Below are 19,374 nucleotides of genomic sequence, written 5' to 3'. Positions count from 1 at the left end.
GTTTGTATGTTTATTTATTTTTACTATTTTGAATGTGACAATGGGATCACAATGTGAATATAAGTCAATAACATCTTTACTGTTAAGAGTTGTAAAAAGTACAACGCGCGACTGCCCGTGTTACATAGACAGATGCGACTACCGAAAGGTTAAAGCTTAATGCGATAGACGATAATGCCCTTGCGATAATAGGTGAATATACGATAATTTTTAGAATCAACACTTCTTTGCAATTTTTGAAGGTGCAAATAATTATAGATGTGCATTAAATAATTATAAAACACACACACTGACGTTTATAACAATCATCCCCGCTAAAATAAATCAATAATGATTTTAAAATTGGGAAATGGCAACCCTGCATCCATTTTTTTAAATATTTAAGTACGTTTACAAGGGGTGCAAATATTGTTGTTTAGAGTACAGTTCACAGATGACGAGAAGAACCCTAGCAAAGGAGTGTGACGTAGGTATGGGCTCGCCCGCTTTTCGCACGGGGTTTCAAATGATACCACGGAATAGCACACATATAACTTTACCCGGAGTAGCAGACGACATCTAATATAGACCACACCTCAAAAACTAAAAATTGACTTAACCGTGACGTTCACCTTTCCCGCTAACCCTGTTTTAGGGTTCTTCTCGTCATCTGTGAGCTGTAGTGTAAATAAGGATAAAAAAAAATTAGGACAATGACTCCGATTTGCAGTTCGAAACTGAAAATTATTAGTTAACTTTATTAAATATTATTATTAGCAGTGGTAGAATTATACTTGCTTCTAGAATTATCACGTGCATAACGAATATACGTTATTTTTTGTAATATGCGATAATTTTAAATACGAAAATCGGTAATTTCTTTTCTCTGGTTGGCAACTTTGAACCGTATTCCATCAGTCAGGTTTGTAAAGGGAAATTTTCCTAATCTAGGGAAATTTCATAAAACAAAAAAGGAAAAGGGAATTTTTCGATAAAACGTAAAATATCCAGGGAAATTCTCTGGCGGACTGATTGGCAATATCAATACTCAATTTTTCTTTGTTCTTCAGAAATAAAGCAATACAGTAGCAATAGTTTGTTGTGCTGAAAGTAGCATAATTTGCAACCATTGTTGACTGCATGGGAGTCAAGATGGCTCAGTGTTAGAGCGCTTACCTCTGGTCCGTGGGGTTCCTGGTTCGATCCCCGGCCAAGCAAGCTTGTAGTAAACAACATCATGTCCGTGGATTTTCTCGAGGTACTCCCATTTCCTTCCACTTTCTCATTCTTCCATCATTATTCACTTGCTTGAATCATCCTCTCCCTTAGCCTAAGGCATAATGGTGGAACGTTAAAGAAATATATCACTTCATTTTGTTGGCTGGGTGTATACTTTTGTAAGAAAAAAGTAAGTAAACGAAAAATAGAAGCAAAAAGCAAATGAATAAAATTGCATAGGTATTGCACACTCAGCAAACTAGGGAAAATTTTATTCAAAAAGGGAAAATTTGTGTTAGTCGAGGGAAATTTTCTTGAAGTAACCTACGAACACTGTCATCATCACTTCTTAAGCAGAAGAGTTGAGGAAATGCCGCTGTTTTCAAATAAATTTACACCCAAGAAAATTCCCACAAGGAAGGCTCCGACATCAAATATTCACAGGGAAAGTGATCCAGAGGTGACACGCAATGAATTTGGACTGGAAGTAGGGAAGATTAGGATAAAACTTGGACATCATGAATCTACTTTTGAAGATGGAGATTGGGTTCCAGGTAAAGAAAGATTATGAAGCGTCACAAAATAAGTCCAGGTATCATGCAGATCATGTTTTGGTACACCACTCGAGATAATTTTTCAGGAATTATAATTCTCTCACTAGTTTCCTCCTTATTCTCCAAAAACTTTGCTTTGAGCGACATGACATTATTCCATTTGGCATAGATAAAATTCAAGGTGACCGCTAGAAGTAATTGTCGAAAAATTACTTTTTTTTTACGGTTTGCATATAAGTGCGGCGTCCGAATGTATGGAATAAAAACTACAATGAACTGGTTCCTTGCTGTTCACATGGGTTTTTATATTTTCGGCAGATATTTGGTATCTCCTCCAATCTTGCACTTAGTTTACAGTCTGTTACTTACTTTACAAAATATGGCTGAGCTAGGGACAGCTAGCGAAGGGAGTTAGAAACCCCCAGGGCCCTTGTACTTCTACATTTATCACAAATTAGGCAAAAACAGGGTAGTCGGTTCTGGGACCATGAAACGAGTTAGGGGAGATAGTAAATGCCGTCCATATTTTCTTACTAGATGTTGCAGTTCGATTTACATACTTGAGAGCGCCAGCGAGTGAAGGTTGGTTAGAGCCCCGAAGGGCACGTTGTTTTCTGTCTTTCGTATGTTGGAACCGGTTCAGATGAATTGGTTGCTGTTGCTGCCTTGCCTAAAGTAAAGGCTTGCCCAACAAAGAAACCAGCTTTTGCTAGGCAACCACTAAAAAGCACGAATACTATCGAACCGAGTCAGGACAGGGTGAAGCAAATTGCTAATGTGCGGGGTTGAGTGCGAAGGGAACAGACGCATCAGCAACGGTGGGTATACACGTATGCGAGAGTCGTGAAAAGAAGTGGGTTTTGCCATTGATCCGAGTTTCAAAACGTCATGGTTTACACTACTACCCTACACTTGTAAAAAGGGTTGGCTGGTTTAAACCAAAAAACAAAACAAAACAAAAAATGTTCGTAAAAGTGTAAGTGTTTGTAAAATCTTGATGAACTCACATTTGTGGGTTATCACGTTTCACTCCCGTATTTATTCGTATTATATTCAGACCTAAATTCCCCATTCATTACTCAAAAAGATTATACTACAAAAGCAACATTTTTTTTTACAAGTTTATAAATGTTTATTTTGTGATTTTTTTGTAGTTATTATTATTGTTACGTAATTGCAATCGAAGAAAAATTCTAAATATTGTTTCGTTTCAATGTTTACTATTGATAAAATACATAAAAAATGCCGTACTTTTTGTGTGTGTGTGTGAGGGGGGGGGGGGGTCATACAGACCCCACGAGAGACATTTAGTGAAATAAGTATCTTTGGTATCTATTTATGTATAAATGAGTTTGAGTCAGAGTGGACTCAAATAATTCGTATCTTTATTCACTTTTCTTATTGATATGCAGATTAAGTCGGTGTATTTCTTTAATTTGGACCATCAATAAAAGTCGTTGTTAACTAACTTGAACTAAATTAGTTGTTCTGTACTCCGTAGTACTTTGAAATTGTTCATATGTAATTCTGTATAATGGTTTCACTTGTGCAACTGTTTATCTTTTTGTCCTTTTGAAATGACTCTTGACAGTTACATTAAGAAGCATGTAAAGATCAGTACAACGTATTTTTTTTTTATCAGGATTCCTTCGTGAGTGAGTCGGCAGACGTATCGCATTTGTGGCCAATTAGTCCTGGTTCTGAGTTCAAATGGAGGACAATTTCTCTCGGATGTAACTCGAGAAGCGGTTTTTATTCCGCTTTAAGCTTATGTGACCCCTTCCAGCATAACCCGGTTGTTGCATAATAACATCAAGGCGAAACAAACTTATTTCTGTCCATATATGATATGAATATATAGAGCAAATCATTTAAACCATAAAAACCTGGTTTTTGCCAACCCTGCTTGTAAATCTTAACATACAGCTGTTTACTTTGTTTAATTCTGTCGGCTACAGAAATTTTTTCATTGTAAATATGTGTTTTCATGCAGAGTAAATTTTCCAAAATGTGGTGTGGCAAGACTTGACCAGCACCCCAGGAATATCGAAACTAAAATGAAGTCTTGCCGTTTAACGCCCCGTGATTATGCCCCTTTACTCTAAGGGAGAGCGATGGTTAAGGCAATGAATGACTAGAAAAATTGGTGGAATGAATTTGTGGAAGAAAACTGTGTTACTGATTAAAAATAGTCCGTTCTTTCACTTTTCTTGTTTTAAATAATCCCCTAAGACATTCTGGGCTGTTATTACGCTGGCACATCATTGCGTACAGATTGGATATGCTAGCAATCTGATACGCCCTGAGGAAATGTATTAATTATGAGGACCAAAAGTAGTTAAAAAAAAAAATAAATAAATAAAAGAAATGAGTTGAACTAAGGGAAACGTAGGAAAATGTTATAGAGACTATATGTAATTACCGGAAACGTGCATCAGGGAATATGAATACAGTGGTGGAAATGTTTACCGCTAACCTAACCTAATATTAAGCGAAATTGTAATATTGTTTCAAACGAATGACTTCCCCCTTCAAGTAAACAGGTCATCATTTCATCACGAAATTCACTCGCAGTCTCTTAGAAGTTGTTTCTTAGGGAAGTATTTATATTCATGAGTGTAGAGTTACTTTACGAAGATTTTACGTACATGTATAAATATGCCTTAGGTCGATTGCGAAAGACACAAGCCAACTTGTGCTAGGTGACCACTAAAAGCGAGAATGTTATCTAACCGGCTTAAGGCAAGAGCGTAGCTGGGAGGCCGCACGATAGCGCAGGGGTGCGTCTGTACGAAGGAGGCACATCAGCGATGGAGGATATACATATAAACGGTAATAGTGCAAAAATCTGTACTAATTAAGAATAGACTGGCATAAAGATAGTAATTTTACGGTTAAAATTTGTGAGTGGATATGAAAGGATATTGTGTAGTATATTAAATTCTATTGTCGAATGTATTTTCATAAACCAGTCATGTTCACAAGTGTGAAATAATTACGAGGCATATTAGGGATAAAGTCAATGAATAAGTTCATATCGAAGATGACTATTTGACATACTAATTTCTACCGGCAAAGGGTTTTAAAAGTATATTTTATCTCTGTGCCCCAGAGTAGGTCCAGGGTTTTCAGGCTGAAAAACGTTGAAATTTGTCTATCAGAAAATTCACTATTACTACCTTAGAAAGTGTTTCTCAAGAATTCCTCGGTGTACATTTACTTTAAAAGAAGTTTACCGTTTTACTTATAAATAGTGCGTCCGGAAATATGCCATAAAAACTACGGTGTAAAAATCACAAACCAACCTGTGCTAGGTTTCAACGAATACTATCTAACCAAGTCAGCAGGGTGCTCGAGCGGCTTACGAGGGGTTGTTTCCGAAGCAAGCAGACGCGTCAACGAAGTTGAATATATGCGTAAACGAGGATGTTGCTAAGAACACTAGGTTGAGTTAGTTGTTTTCTTAACACATTGATTGCAATTACTTTCTTTCAAGGTTTGTGTAAGCCCGACACTGCCTTGATTCAACTACGGAACCTGTCTCGTTTCTTGTAGATGCCTTAAATAAGTGATATCTTCCTATCTTTTCTAATTCTGCACCATTGCACTATAAATATTAACACTTTCTCTATCAACAACCTGTGTTCTCGAGAAAACAGCTTTTGCTGCCGACTTTTGCCAATGATATTTTACATTATCAATATTATGTTTACGTTTGAATTTGTAATTCTTCATCCATTTGTTTATTTTTAATGACTTTCTATATTTGCCACATTTTCTGCTCAATTTCAGTAATCTGCGCTGCTCCACAAAACGTTATATATATATATATATATATATATATATATATATATATATATATATATATATATATTAACCAACGTATGTTCTTATGTTTACAAATGTCAAACCATGACAGGTGCTCTAACTTAACTTATACAAGTGGGCTGGCTTTATGCAATGTGTTTTTTTACCATTATCCTCATCTGAGCGCATACTTTCTGCTGCTGCGCTCCTCCTTGACTCGGTTCGATTATAGGGTTCGCTTTTTTTTTTTTTTTTTTAGTGGCCACCTAGAAAACTTTGGTTAGTGTTTTCTAAGAAAAGTGGCTAAACTTTTGCCTTTGTGTTTAGTACTTTAATTAAATATTTCCTTCCTTTTTAGGAACATCATTAGCATTATTTTTATTGCTATGTCACCGGATCCTTACTTTTATGTCTTCAGTTGTAGGTTAAACAACAATTAGTGCAAAGTATTCCGTTGCTCAATTTTGATTTTCGATTGCCTTTAAAGATTGTCCCTGTAACTTATTTCCCGTCAACTCAACGCTGATCATTGGCGATCAAACGATCTGATTCAGTTCCGATTAATTACGCTTACGGAAGGCTAATAGTTTAACTGGTTCACATTCTACAAATTATGCGGATTACGTCACTACGTGTTGCAACCCAACGCTGATTGTAGGCGATTGAGCGCGATATAACGACGGTCAAACAATCTGGCTCAATTCCAGTCAATTACGCTTTCATGGAGGGCCACATGTGTAAATTCTCTACACATTTTGCGTATTACGTTACTACCCGTAGCTAAAAAACGATCTGGCGCCATTCCAATCAACTTTGCTTTAGTGCGGCGAACAGTTTAACTTGTTAACTCCACCTACAAAATATGTATATTACGTCATGCATGGCGATCAAGTGATGGTTGTTATTAAGGGATGATCAAACGATCTGGCCCAATTTCAGTCAGTTTTGCTTCAATGTGGCCTAACAGGGTACCTTGTTAACTTTCTGCAAATTATGCTTATTACGTCACTAAGCGTGTCGATCAAATCATGTGGTCTAATTTCGATCAAGTTCGCTTGCATGGAGGGCTAAGAGGTTAACTTATTAGTCCTCCCTACAAAATTGTGCGTATTAAGTCATTACGCGTGGCCATCAAACGATATGGCCCGGTTTCGATCAATTTTGCTTCGTATGGTGGCACTAGCAGGTTAACTTGTTAGCCCCTACAAAATTTTGCATATTACGTTAATACTCATGGCAATCAAACAATCTGGTCCAATTCCGATCAATTTTGCTCCCATGAGGGGGCGATAACACCGGTGATTTAATTTATTGTTCTTATTTTAGTAAACTAGAGCTAACTTACAATTTTTATTTTCATATCATAATATCAGCACAACAAAACCATATAGCGACTTTCTTTCAATTTATTTATTTATTTATTTATTTATTTATTTGTTGTTGAGTAATGTAATTGAACTGACAACAATATTGTTTAAAATTTTGCAGAGTCAGGAGCTGTTAGTGGTACGTACAAGGAAAATGTGAAGTTGAAGAAAAGCGTTGAGCAGTTGGAAGAAGAAAATAATATCTTGCGTCTTAAAGTGGAGCTTTTGTTAGATATGGTAGGTCACTTGGAAGTAGTTCTTGTCTTTTCATTGGTCTTAATACTTTCTTCTCTGGTATTTAGGTGATAGAAAGTTTAATAAATGCATAAGAGGGATTGCATTGTTAATTTACAGCTCAATGGAACCAGAACGCATTTTGAATTTGAATTACTGATCTTAAGACAATCTTATTTTATTTTATTTTTTTCTTTCTTCTTTCTTACTAGAAGCTTTCAGGTAGATTTAACAGTTTTATCGAAGTCTTTTTAATGGCAATTGTAGAAAATAGAATTCAAATCTAAATAGATTTTGTTTCTACTGAAGTGTGTAACCAACTTGAAATAATGTTTCTGGTTTTGTCGTCTTTATCTTAATGATTTAACTTAATCATCAAGAGTAATGCTAATATGGCCTACTTTGAAGGAAAAGGATTGATTTCAAAGTTTATTTCTTGGTAATTTAAAACAGTAAATAATTAAGCTCATTGAAAAGGAGAGCGAAATTTACCACTGTGCCTCATTAATGAAAGCCAAGGAAAATTAACGGCGACGCAGTGGTAGATATTGCAAATCTTTTCAGTTTATACATAATGCGCCAAATGCATACTTCAACGTAGTTGACAACCTTACTTCGTTTGGACATTGATTTTCGGATTTTTGTTCCTATGTAGGGCTTGTTGAATCTATTTACATTAAGATGAATGAGAATGAACCATTTTCTTGAAAGACCCTTGTAGCTTTTAAACTAATAGTAAACAACGCTGATATTTTATACGATGCATAAGTCTACAGAGGGACACTGTTTCACATACTCAACAGTACTACGAGATTAACAGTATTGCCAAATCTACGTAATAAACGAAAACTTACAGTACTAAGACACTACAATATCATAAACACAAAGATTTTGGAGGCCTCTACAGTAGTAAAACCAGACTTAGGTTTTATGTTCACTAAAAATTTCGAAAATATGCATTAAGGAGTAAAAGTGCAATAAAATATGCAGAACAGAGAGAAATATCCAATGATCCCATTTGTCTTTTATTTAGCAAGTATATCAATATAAAAGAGCATGTTCAACGTGAATAAGAAATTGGTGTGTGTGTGTAGAAGCTACTGCATAGGACGTTCAAACGATAACACTCCAGATTCACGCGCATAGTTTCTGAACTTTTGGGTTACTACCATGTATTTTTTATTTATTTAATTTCTTTCTCTTCCTTCCTTCGTTCCTTTCTTGCTTGCTTGCTTGTTTGTCGCGTAACACACTTTTTTTTACAACAAAATGTTATTTTCGTCTGACATGCCATTTGCGGAGAGACTTGGAAATTTTTGACGCGTTGTTCCTTCAATTACTTGATTTAAACGAGATACACATATCAACCCTGGGTGTTGTTCTAATTGTGTTATTCGCGTCGGAAGTTGATTGAAGTGAACGTTGATAAATGCAAGCTTATATGATACTGGCGACATTGCAGATTCGTACTGTTCATTGATTTTTTTTTAAAAGCATTATATAATTTTTGTAAAGTTCTCAAATTCACTATTTAGTGGACGAAATAATAATTACTTTATTCTGCTAACTCAAATAAATAATTAAAAAAAGAAATAAAATATTTACTTATTTAGTGCAGCTCTACTGAAAAATAGACTTCTGTTTTGGCATCATGAGCTCAGACAATCTGTATACAACGGAATAATTTTGTCTACTCGTTTCGCTCCACTGTCTTATTGTTGAAATGAGTTATGTCGACGGGTAACAAGACTTGTCTAATCTCAATCTCAGCATGCGATTCACGCACTCTTTCCCTATTCGGGTAATCGTGAGAATTCCACTGATACATTTCAGCTGCTAAAGAACTATTTAAACTTTTAAAACAGGCTGCTGACTGTCTATGAACTCGAAGTTCTTGCTTCCAGGAACTTATATTAGTGAATCGTTTTAGAAAGAAAAAAGCATATTTTATTTTATTTATTTATTTTTGAATTATGCATTTATACGCAGTGACGGTAGAAATACACTAACCTTCTAAATATGCATTGTATACACTGTGAAACTTCATTATTTCAGCTACAAACTAGCTGTAATAGATGTCTATTGAGAAAGCATATCGATATCATATTAGGAAAAAGCATGCAAAAATCTAAAGTTTAATAATAATGCAAGTGAGACTGGGTGTAATGCACAGTTAAAGTACTGTACCTCAGTGTCAAATACCATTATAACAACATATTTCGAATGAGTAGGAAGAAAAGCATAAGGGATTGAAAATTTGACTTAAAAAAAAAAAAAAAAAAAAAAAAGCTTTGTACCGAAAAACTGCTTCATAGTTATCATATCCAATCATGTAGATAGATTCAATAAATATAAAGATCATAATAGTGTTTACAGCAATTTAAATCTCAGACCTTTCCGGAGATATAATAAATATTGGTAAAAATTGCTATGTTGCTAAAAATCAAGTATTTGTGGGAACTCTTGGTAATTTTTGCTTTCCTTACATTATATCAATAGTTTGGTACTTGTAATTACAAGTTGTCGCAATTAATGATTTTAAGCATTGTTGAAAATTGTAACAATGTTTATCATATTTCTGAAACGGATTAAAATAACAGTTTTCTGTTACATATCAAAACATTCTCGAAAAATAACATTTTGAAAAATATAGTTTAGTAATTTACTGTCAAATTGCAGTTAAAGAGTTACAAGGGGACTTCAAGATAAATTGTCCACCTATATGTAATATTTTTTCTCATGTTTTCTTCAGGTAATTCCGTCTCCTGAAAGTGAGAGCCATGATCCAATAATCCGACGTATGGTTTTACACGTAGAATTCTAACACCATAGCTACTTTCTTCTAAGATGTGCCGAATTTGATTTTAAAAATTCTTGCTGTTTAAGTTTTTATTTGTGGTTTCTTTCTGCATGTTTCAAGGTTATTTCTCGAGACAGATTTCCCTATACTTATCACTCATTTATTCTTGTGATTCTGCTATTTGACAGATCAACCTGAAACTAGTAATGCAAATACTACCTCTTACCTTTACATTGTTTGCTACAAACTGAATATTTATTGTAGCTTTCTGAAATTTCATTTATTTTGTGTTTTTTTATACTTATATAAATGAAAACTATTTCTATATTGGGACATGTTAAGACAAAGTTTATCTCAATCTTTTCGCGGTTGTGTGTAAACTGTAGACCCTTATCATTTTGGCAAAAATAAAAGTAAAATATTTACAATTAAAAAAAATATTATTATTATTATTTAAAGAAGTACAGCTGAAATCCTGTGTCTCTCATTTAATTTCTTATCGTACAAGGCCCGTTCATTAAATTTCCTGACACACTGCTTTAAAAGAAAACGTAGGATGGACTTTTCTCTTACTCGATAACACTTTCGAAGTGGTACACTTAATCCAGCATTACTGCCACTACCATCGTAGAATACATAGTCGTATACTATTTTCAGAAAGTGCTTCAGCTCCCGCATCTTTTTAATTTTTTTTTTTTTTTTTGGTTTTGTTTTTAATGTATGTCACTGTCGTGGAATCTTTCTGTGTAGGGAACACGAACTAATGAAAAGTAGTGAGATCGAAAGAATCAGGAGAGAGCAAACTGTTTTGTGCTAGGAAGTCATAATCAGCATGGGGAGACCATATCTGAAGTTTGTTTTTATTATCAGCATCTTGTTTGTGTAGTACCCTTGATGAAGAGCTTTAGGTGGGACGAATTAGTAATGCAAAATGCCATTCATATTAACTAACATGATTACCGACTGTAATGTGTGATCGGATTTGACGTCTCTGGATCGTAGTCGTCTCTTCCTCTGTAATGATTAGCCTTCGGAATTTTAGGCACGAAAAACTTACGTTTTAGGCGCCTAAAATAGGCTATCAAAATACGAAAATTGGCGCAAAAAGTTAAAAAAATAGACTCTAAAATTTCAACTGTAAATTTCTCAAACATCTTTATTTGTGTGTTTCAACAATACATATACATATCACAATAGTAAGATTTTATTCATAGTTCACGTAAGAGTAAATGACCAAAGATCTTTCCAAGTTTTCTAGCCAATCTCTCTTTTGTCTGTTAAAATCATTTTCGCTGCAGAGAATGATTTCTCAACTGAAACCGATGTTATAGGTGCATATTATGAATTTGCTTGCATTTGATAAAAGTAGTTCTTCTGGAAGCATCTCGTTCTTTCCTTCAAGACTCTTGCCGTGCGATTTAATACATCAAATCCTCGGTTTTTCTCCATCATAGTTTCCCATTTACACTTTACATTTTCCCCAACTTTGCCCGCAGCACTTTGAAGTTCTCTTTCTGGTTCTTTTACTACTGTCAGCTGCTCAACAAGTTTTCTTTCCTTTTCTTCCAATTTGGCAATTGTTACAGGCAAAAATGAAAAATTTGCCTGTATGTACGCAAGATCTCTCTTTACTACTGCGTCTTTCACAAGCTCCTTCAAAGCTGTGAGACACGCACTACTACACTCACCAGGAAGTTAGTTATTCAATAACAGGCGCAATAGCATCCAGGTTTTCAGCGTAGTACAGTGCTGCCTCAATCCGTGTTCCCTAGCGTTTTAAAACAGATTGTGGGGGAAGAGGAATGTCGGGAAGTTTTTCCCTGAAAAAGGCAACCCTGGAGCTTTACAGAAGGTTTTCTTCATGTTTAAAATGAGGTTATTTACTTCATAGAATTCACTTCTGATGGTTTCAGAAATCCTGTGAAAAGCATGTGCCATACAGTTACATGCCATTAAGTTGGGTTTGAAGGTTTTCAGATGTTTAGAGGCAGCAATCATGTAGGAGGCAGCGTCGGTACAGAGAAGTTTGGAATCATCTACACCACCGAGATATAAGATTTGCCAAGTTTTGTTTACAGAGTAAGCAATTCATTGGGCATATACTTTCTGGATTTCCTTACTACTGATCAAGTGGAGAGGTAAAGGTCCATCTTCATCGAGTTTCCCTACAACTACATTTGCTACGTACCTACTGCATGCATCTGTTGTTTCGTCGACGCCTACTCAAATGCAGGAATCGCCAATGTCTTCCCTAATCTTAGCGAGTGCACTGTTGTATTCGGACTCTAAATATGTCTTTCTGAGGGTTACTTCAGATGGAATCGACTGCTTGAACCACTTCTGTAGAAACTGTCGAAACACATTATTTTGAAGGATATTCCATGGGACGTTGGCAGCAACTAAAACTTAGGTAAGTTCTGCATTAAATGTGCTCGTAGTTGAAGATGTAGAAAAGGGTGACCCACCCCTCACCTACAGATATGTTGACCTTGAACAAAAATAGCCCATGAGAAATCATGCAGCAACCAACCCCTTCCTCAGAGTAGCTAGAATAAGTTTATCTTCTGCTCTGACAAGTGTCTGACGGAGTATTGAACAGAGATGAGATGAATCATTTTATGTTGCATTTGATACAAAGCTTCCACAAGAGCTATTCTGTAAATAAACTATTTGTTTATTTTTTAATTAAGAAAATATTAGAAAATGCTTTTTCTTGTTTTAGGTTATTTTAGGCTTTTAAAGGACAAAAAAGGCAAAAATAGGCTCTAATATCTCTTTTAGGACATTTTAGGTCACTGAAACCTTGTTTCAATAGTTCTAAATTTTCATAATTCGTAAAACTCCAAAATTTTATTGCCATACTGTGATAGGAAAAAAATAGGCATTTGCCCTAAAATCCGAAGTCTAGTAATGATAAATTGGTAGGAATGTTCCATCACTATGGTAGTAGCGAGATTAGTAGAACTTGCACTACAACTGTTTGTATGTTCCTGAGTGACAAGAGGTCGAAGCATGGATTCTGCCAATACACAAAGGTCCTGCATAAAATCTGGTATCATGTTTCTAGGCGATATTTGCCTTTTGTGCGATTTTTCGTACGGTCAGAAGATCTTGATTTGATCTAACCAACAGTGTCCTCAATTTTTGTTCTCGATCCACACAATGGAGCCAGAACGTGAAAATGTTCCACAACATTCGGCCGGACGTCAAGCGAGCATCCATTTGAATGGATGGTTTACGACATTCTTGCCTGATGCACGATGTACTATTTGGTGGGTTTCTGAGACGACCTTCACATAAAAACAAACACAGATTCACTGCTTTCAATTACTATGCGACTAGACAACGTCCACTTTCACGCTATATGAGTATGTCACACAACCGCTGTTGCATCATTCTCAGGAATACCGCATCTTAGTGTTCAACCAGCGCTTCTATATGCCGTTTTCGAGTAATATTTTCTGTCCGGGAAGAAAATGAACAGACCACATATTAGGGGGGGGGGGAGGGGGTGCATGCCAAAATTGAATAACTACATTTTTTACGAAATTGAGATAAGTGAGAGTTATGTTAAGAATTGAAAATGTTATCATACCAGAACGCAATTGCCACAACTTACTTTAAAGCAAGAAAATGTAACGTATAAATCACGCAACATAAGAAAAAAAAACTTAATTTTGTGCAACTCTACACATAAATGGTACAGAATCAGGGTGGAAAAAAATCATGATTTTTTTAAAAAAAATCATTTTTGTTGATTTTTTTGATTTAAATCGATTTTTTTGATTTAAATCAAATCTTTCTTTTCATAAATTACAAGTCGCGAACTGAAGAAAAAGCATTAGGAATTAGTATTAAATGCTAATTATGCCATTTAAGTGAAAGTATTAGGGTTGAATTTTGAATTAATCCCCAGTTGTTAACCTCTGTTAATCCCAAACAATGTTTCTTAACCCTTTTAAATTATGGCTTTTTTAAAAAGGAAAATTCAGTCAAGCAGCTATATCGTCATCCCTATTTATCCTAGGATCACGGTTCATACCTCATTCTCTTCAAAATAGAACAGCCTTTGAAACGGTAACATTCGCATTTCTCTATCATGTCCCTGATGCGGGAAGTTTTGAGAGAAAATGGAATTTTTCAAATTTTGATTCCCTCTGGACTCCTTGTGTTAACGCACATATCTCAAAATCAACTGAGAAATACTAAGGGGTGTACTAAATGTGTGTATAAAATTTCAAGCTTTCTTGAATAGTAAGGGCGGGGAAATATTTAACAATGACCTAAGAACATCCCCACAATGCCCCAGATAACCCGCATGTAATATAAAAATTTCCTCAGATATCTCTATTTATCCTAGGGTCGTCATTTATATATTATTCTCTTCAGAATAAAAAAAGATTTTCAAAGCGTATCATTCAAATGTCTCCATCGTGTATCTGGGGCGGAAAAATCACGAAAAAAGGGATTTTCTGTTAAAAATGGACTTTTTTACTTTCTACCCCCCTGGACCAACATCGTGTTTTAAGGTAAAGATCTGAAACACTGAAAAATACGAAGGGGTACATTAAATAAATCTGCAAAATTTCAATCTTCTAGGTGCAAAGTAAATCTGCAAAATTTGAATCTTCTAGGTGCAAAAGTAAACCCGCGAAAAATAATATCCCCCAAATACCCCAGATTCCCTTATAAAACAGTATCTCAGGTAACAGTTTCCTGAAACATCCCTATTTATCCTAGAATCATGGTTCGTACGTCATTCTCTTCAGAATAGAACAGCCTTTCAAACGGTACCATTCATATATCTCCATCTGAATCGTGGAAAAAGCTATTTTGTTAAAAATATCTTTTTTTTACATTTTCCTTTCTGGACCCCCGTTTTCACGCAGATATCTGAAAACATCTAAAAAAAAAAATACTAAGGGATGCACTGAACGAGTGTGCAAAATTTCAGTCTTTTGAATGCAAAATGTAAGCCTGCCAAAATAATAATAATAATAATAATAATACAGTATAACCTCGTTAACACGAACTCGCTTAAGCCGAACACTCAGTTAGGACGAACAAAATTTCGGTCCCGGCATCGCTGTACGTTATCTTATAGGAAGTTTTATCGGTTAACACGAATTTCGGTTAGCACGAATTACGAACTAATTTTTAGTCCCTTTAGTCAGTAAATGTTTTGATTTAACACGAACTTTCAATCCTTTGGTTTTTAAGATCATTTTTCTTATTTCAGATTTCACTCCAGAACAGTTTTGACATACAGTATTTATACAGACGAAAATTGCCTTGTAAATAAGAGGAAAACCAGAAACAGGTATCTTTCCACTCTTATGAGGTGTTGATTCTGTCCTCCGTCAAGCGCTGAACATGCAGGTGCTTGGTAGACGAGCTGGCGACAGCTCGAGACAAAACATCTCTCCCCTGTAACTCCAAATTGGTGACAGCAGTCATAAATACCTTTCCGTTATTAGCGGTACTCACCCTGATAGCGGAGTTATCAATTTTATAACTTGACCTGGATTTTCTGCGTGGAAACTTTTTTTTTTAAATCTTCGATTATAGGATAATAAACTTACTGAAGTGTTTTCACTTTTCAGAGGATGGTACCGAGACCGAAACTAGTCTCGATCTCGATCTTAATTCGAATTTGAGACTGAGGAGTGCTTTTCGAAATCGAGACGAAACCGAAACTCTCAGTCTCGTCTCGATACAATTCTGTGGATGGTATCAAGACAGAGAATAGTTTTGGTCTCGTCTCGAATTTGGAACCGAGACGAGACCGAGACTACTCAGTCTCGTCTCGATACCATCTCTAGTGTTTTCTATGACATACATAACATACTGTAGTGATATGTATAGTCTGTATACTGTAGTGCGTATGTATGGAGAAATTGTATTCCAATAATAAAATCTGGGTCCCCGGTTAACACGAATTCTTTTAACACGAACTCCTGATTTTTCAGTCCCTTGAAATTCGTGTTAACGCGGGTTTACTGTAATAATAATAATAATAATAATAATAATAATAATAATAATAATAATAATAACAATAATAATAATAATAATAATAATAATAATAATAGGCATAACAAAAAAAACGAAGTAAAGAGGTTTATTGGTACTTTTTTAATCGAATAATGAAGATTCGATTTTAATAGAATAAAAACAGGTAATATAATTTAAAAGGTTAAGCATTAAGGAAAAAGTATAGCAACATTTATCAAAATGTCACTTTTTTTCACAAAAGTTACTGATATTTGGTAGGGGCATATTTTTTAAAAAAATTGGAACTAGCTTGAGGCAGGAAATACATAAATTTCGCCTAAAGTTATAAATCTTTAAAAAAAATCTGAGAGGGGATAGGACCCCTCTATATATGCCCTATTATCCGGGAACAAACAAGCAGACGCGCACACGAAAGAATTTTCGTCTTAAATGCCGATGGTGATTTCCCCGTTGAAATAGTTAACGATTTGAAAACCCAAACCAATTGTTACGAAGAGAAGAAAGCAGCATTGCTTCGTTACCCTTCAAAACGGGATTTTCCCAAATCATCCAGTGCACGACACTTGTTTTCATACTATGCTGTACATACTCTACATTTGAGTCTCATTGTATTATGATTATTAACTTCCGTAACCGAAATACCACAACAGAAACGGGATTTTACTTATTTTCACTTTAAATTATTTTATTTCGGAATTTTGATTTAAATCAGCGATTTTTATTAAAAAAATCAAGTGATTTAAATCTTGATTTAAATCGTGATTTAAATCAGACTGATTTAAATCAATCCACCCTGTACAGAATAATTGCAGTTTTGAAGATTATTATTAAAACTCCATTTAACAGTGAAAGCAAAAGGTTTTTTTACTGTTTTTTTTTCTTTTCTTTTCAGTTAGCTGAAACAACTGCTGATTATTATTTACAAGAAAAAGAAATCAAGGAACTCAGGAAACTAAGAATTTCGAAGAAGAGGTAGCTTTGTAACAAAAGAATAAATACTTTGTGCTGGGTGAAACAGAGAAGATCGAGGCAACCAACGATAATCCTCACGCTGCTGAAGTTACGAAGATGATGCATTGTTTTACAATCATCGTGATAGAAAGTAATCGGATCCTAACCTGGTCCACAGACCCCAGGTGCAAAATGGGACTGCCATATTGCATTGATTTTCAAAAGTCTAAACATAAACTTTGAAAACTTTTCCTTGTGATTTGAATGAATTCGGATGGTTTACTTCTCAAGTATGGTTTTGATTTGTAGTGTAGTGTATTATTACTACTGATGTGTATTTTTTAAGGGTTCCTTTCCTATGTGAGTATTTGTTGTTACATGATGTAACTATGTATCTATATGTATATATTTTAAACCACAATTGCGGACCTTTATGGCAGCGACAGACGGATACGTGGTCATGAATGGATATATTTTAGGCTCCGACTTTGCCTACTTCCCGGAACGTCTGATGCCTCAAATTTACATACAAATAATAACTTACATAAGAGCCATAACTTAGGTCCATATGTGAGTGCAATATAGCCTCTAAACTATCCATCAGAAAACAATAAACTACGAAATTAGGTTGCCTTTTGTACAATAATCAGTTAGCAATGTTATTGATATACGATAAAGTGACTCAGTGTTTTCCATACTGACCCGTCATCAATTGCATTTCTTCAACATAATTGGCATGCTCATATCTCAAAATATGCAGTTTCTTGTCAAGGAATACTGTGAAGCGTTGATATGTCATTTACTACCGATGAGCTACAAATTGCTTTACAAAGAACTGCTTCCATTATAGAAATCCGTCGCATTTTTTTTAAAACTATCCTCCTTTCTCTCTGATTCGTTACCTCCATTTCCTATTCTCCGTCTAACCCACAGAATTGTCCGGAATAAACTGTTGAGGACTCTTATTTCACCTAATGTTTTCCTCAACCCTCAAATTCCCACCGGTACCGTTGATGCAATATTTTACCCTCACATTGTACCTTATTTTCACATTCCGGTAGAAAGTTATATTCTACATCTAAAACAGTGTACTGCGTGTCTTTAGTATGCCATTTTAAACAACTTTAAAAGAAAACAATCCTTTCTTTGTTGTAACGACTAATTTCTGATAAAACAGTGGAAAACTGAATATTCGGTATCTTGGCTGTAGTCGTCAATTTTGTAACGTTTAATTTTCACGAAAAAAAAAAAAAAAAGGGCAAATCCTGGATTTGATCGTAAATTATATCGTATATGATGTAAACTACGGTTTTATTTATAAAACTATTTTCTCGGTTTATATTCAACGCATTCTGATTCCTCTTTCAGAGTCCTTCCTAAGGCAGTAACCGCTCGTAAAGAATTTATAAAGCGTTACTTGATTACTTATGCTAGACTACCATAATATTTTGATTTACTTGGTTTATAAGGCTAAATTAAATTGTTCCATTTTATATTAGCGATCTCGTTTATTATTTTCAGGTAGCATCGTACAAAAGGTGATTTGATATTATTAATAATATATCTAACATCGAATGTCATCTGATTGAGAAGAAAGAAAGAAAAAAAATGTATATAGAATACTCGACAACATATTTATACGATTTCTGTTATTTAGATATATATCATTTTAGAGCAAGATTAAAAAAAAAAAAAGTATTCTTTTGACAGTGAAATAAAATTATACAGGTTTATATTGTTTGTCTCCATAAGTACCTCATTGCAGTATCACATGCAACGAAATTCGATATCTATTCAAGACTGATCTAGAAGCATCTAAGCATAAAATAAAATATGGCACATTGTAATTCTCCTCCTTCAACAAGATTGTATTCATGACTCCTCATGAAAATGCAATTAACAATTAAGCTGTCTTTATCAAAATGAGGGTTTATACGAGCGATTATATATCCTCTATTGTGTTCCACAATTTATATTCCTTCTCAGCCTCATTATTGAAGGAAGTAGTGGCAGATATGAGGCATCACTCTATATGGCCATAACGTTGAATTTCTCAACTCAGCCACAAAACCCGAAAAATGATGAAATAATGGAAAACATGAACTATATATAGGTGAACATGCATGCACTACAGAAAAAAAATCTACCAGACAGCACTTTAAAGTTAATTTGTAACACATATCTTTTGTTGGGAGAATTACAAAACAAAGTTTCAAACTAAATGAAGTGCCCAAGAAAAAAAAAAATCAATTTAACATAGCAGATCCGTCTATCCTAAATATGTAAGTGCAACAAGCTGATGCAGTAAGTACATCTACAAGTGAGGTAATTATTCCATCATTAGATGTCATCAAACTGATCCTAATAGAATATAAAACAAAATTATGATTAAGTTCCATACTTGGATTTTATTTCTGTATTTTTTTTCTCTTGCTTATCTCTACGACTCAGC

The 19,374-nt window shown here is 34.8% G+C and overlaps 1 protein-coding gene across 2 annotated transcripts; it reads left to right on the top strand.

The window, feature by feature from the left end:
- The first annotated feature begins 1,519 nt into the window (after positions 1 to 1,519).
- Positions 1,520 to 18,268, top strand: Cby (beta catenin antagonist chibby). 2 transcript variants are annotated; one of them, XM_081731380.1, is made up of 3 exons: positions 1,520 to 1,751; positions 7,047 to 7,162; positions 9,912 to 10,361. In XM_081731380.1, the coding sequence occupies exons 1-3, from the start codon at positions 1,568 to 1,570 to the stop codon at positions 9,981 to 9,983; spliced, it is 372 nt and encodes a 123-aa protein (XP_081587506.1). In that variant the 5' UTR covers positions 1,520 to 1,567; the 3' UTR covers positions 9,984 to 10,361. The 2 variants fall into 2 exon arrangements, with proteins under 2 accessions (XP_081587506.1, XP_081587505.1); XM_081731379.1 differs by lacking the exon at positions 9,912 to 10,361 and adding an exon at positions 16,864 to 18,268 and having other exon boundaries at positions 1,525 to 1,751.
- Positions 18,269 to 19,374: the final 1,106 nt, after the last annotated feature.

This window comes from Thermobia domestica, chromosome 11 (genome assembly GCF_964235325.1).
Source record: "Thermobia domestica chromosome 11, izTheDome1.hap1.1, whole genome shotgun sequence".
NCBI classification, from domain to species: domain Eukaryota; kingdom Metazoa; phylum Arthropoda; class Insecta; order Zygentoma; family Lepismatidae; genus Thermobia; species Thermobia domestica.
Note: the sequence above shows the minus strand (reverse complement) of the source record. Positions and strands in the feature narration are given on the sequence as shown.

Coding starts and splice junctions, on each gene's coding strand:
- Cby (XM_081731379.1), top strand. CDS start 1,568: ATGCCGCTGTTTTCAAATAAATTTACACCCAAGAAAATTCCCACAAGG. Junction 1,752..7,046: donor AGATGGAGATTGGGTTCCAG/GTAAAGAAAGAT, acceptor AAAATTTTGCAG/AGTCAGGAGCTGTTAGTGGT. Junction 7,163..16,863: donor TGGAGCTTTTGTTAGATATG/GTAGGTCACTTG, acceptor TTTTCTTTTCAG/TTAGCTGAAACAACTGCTGA.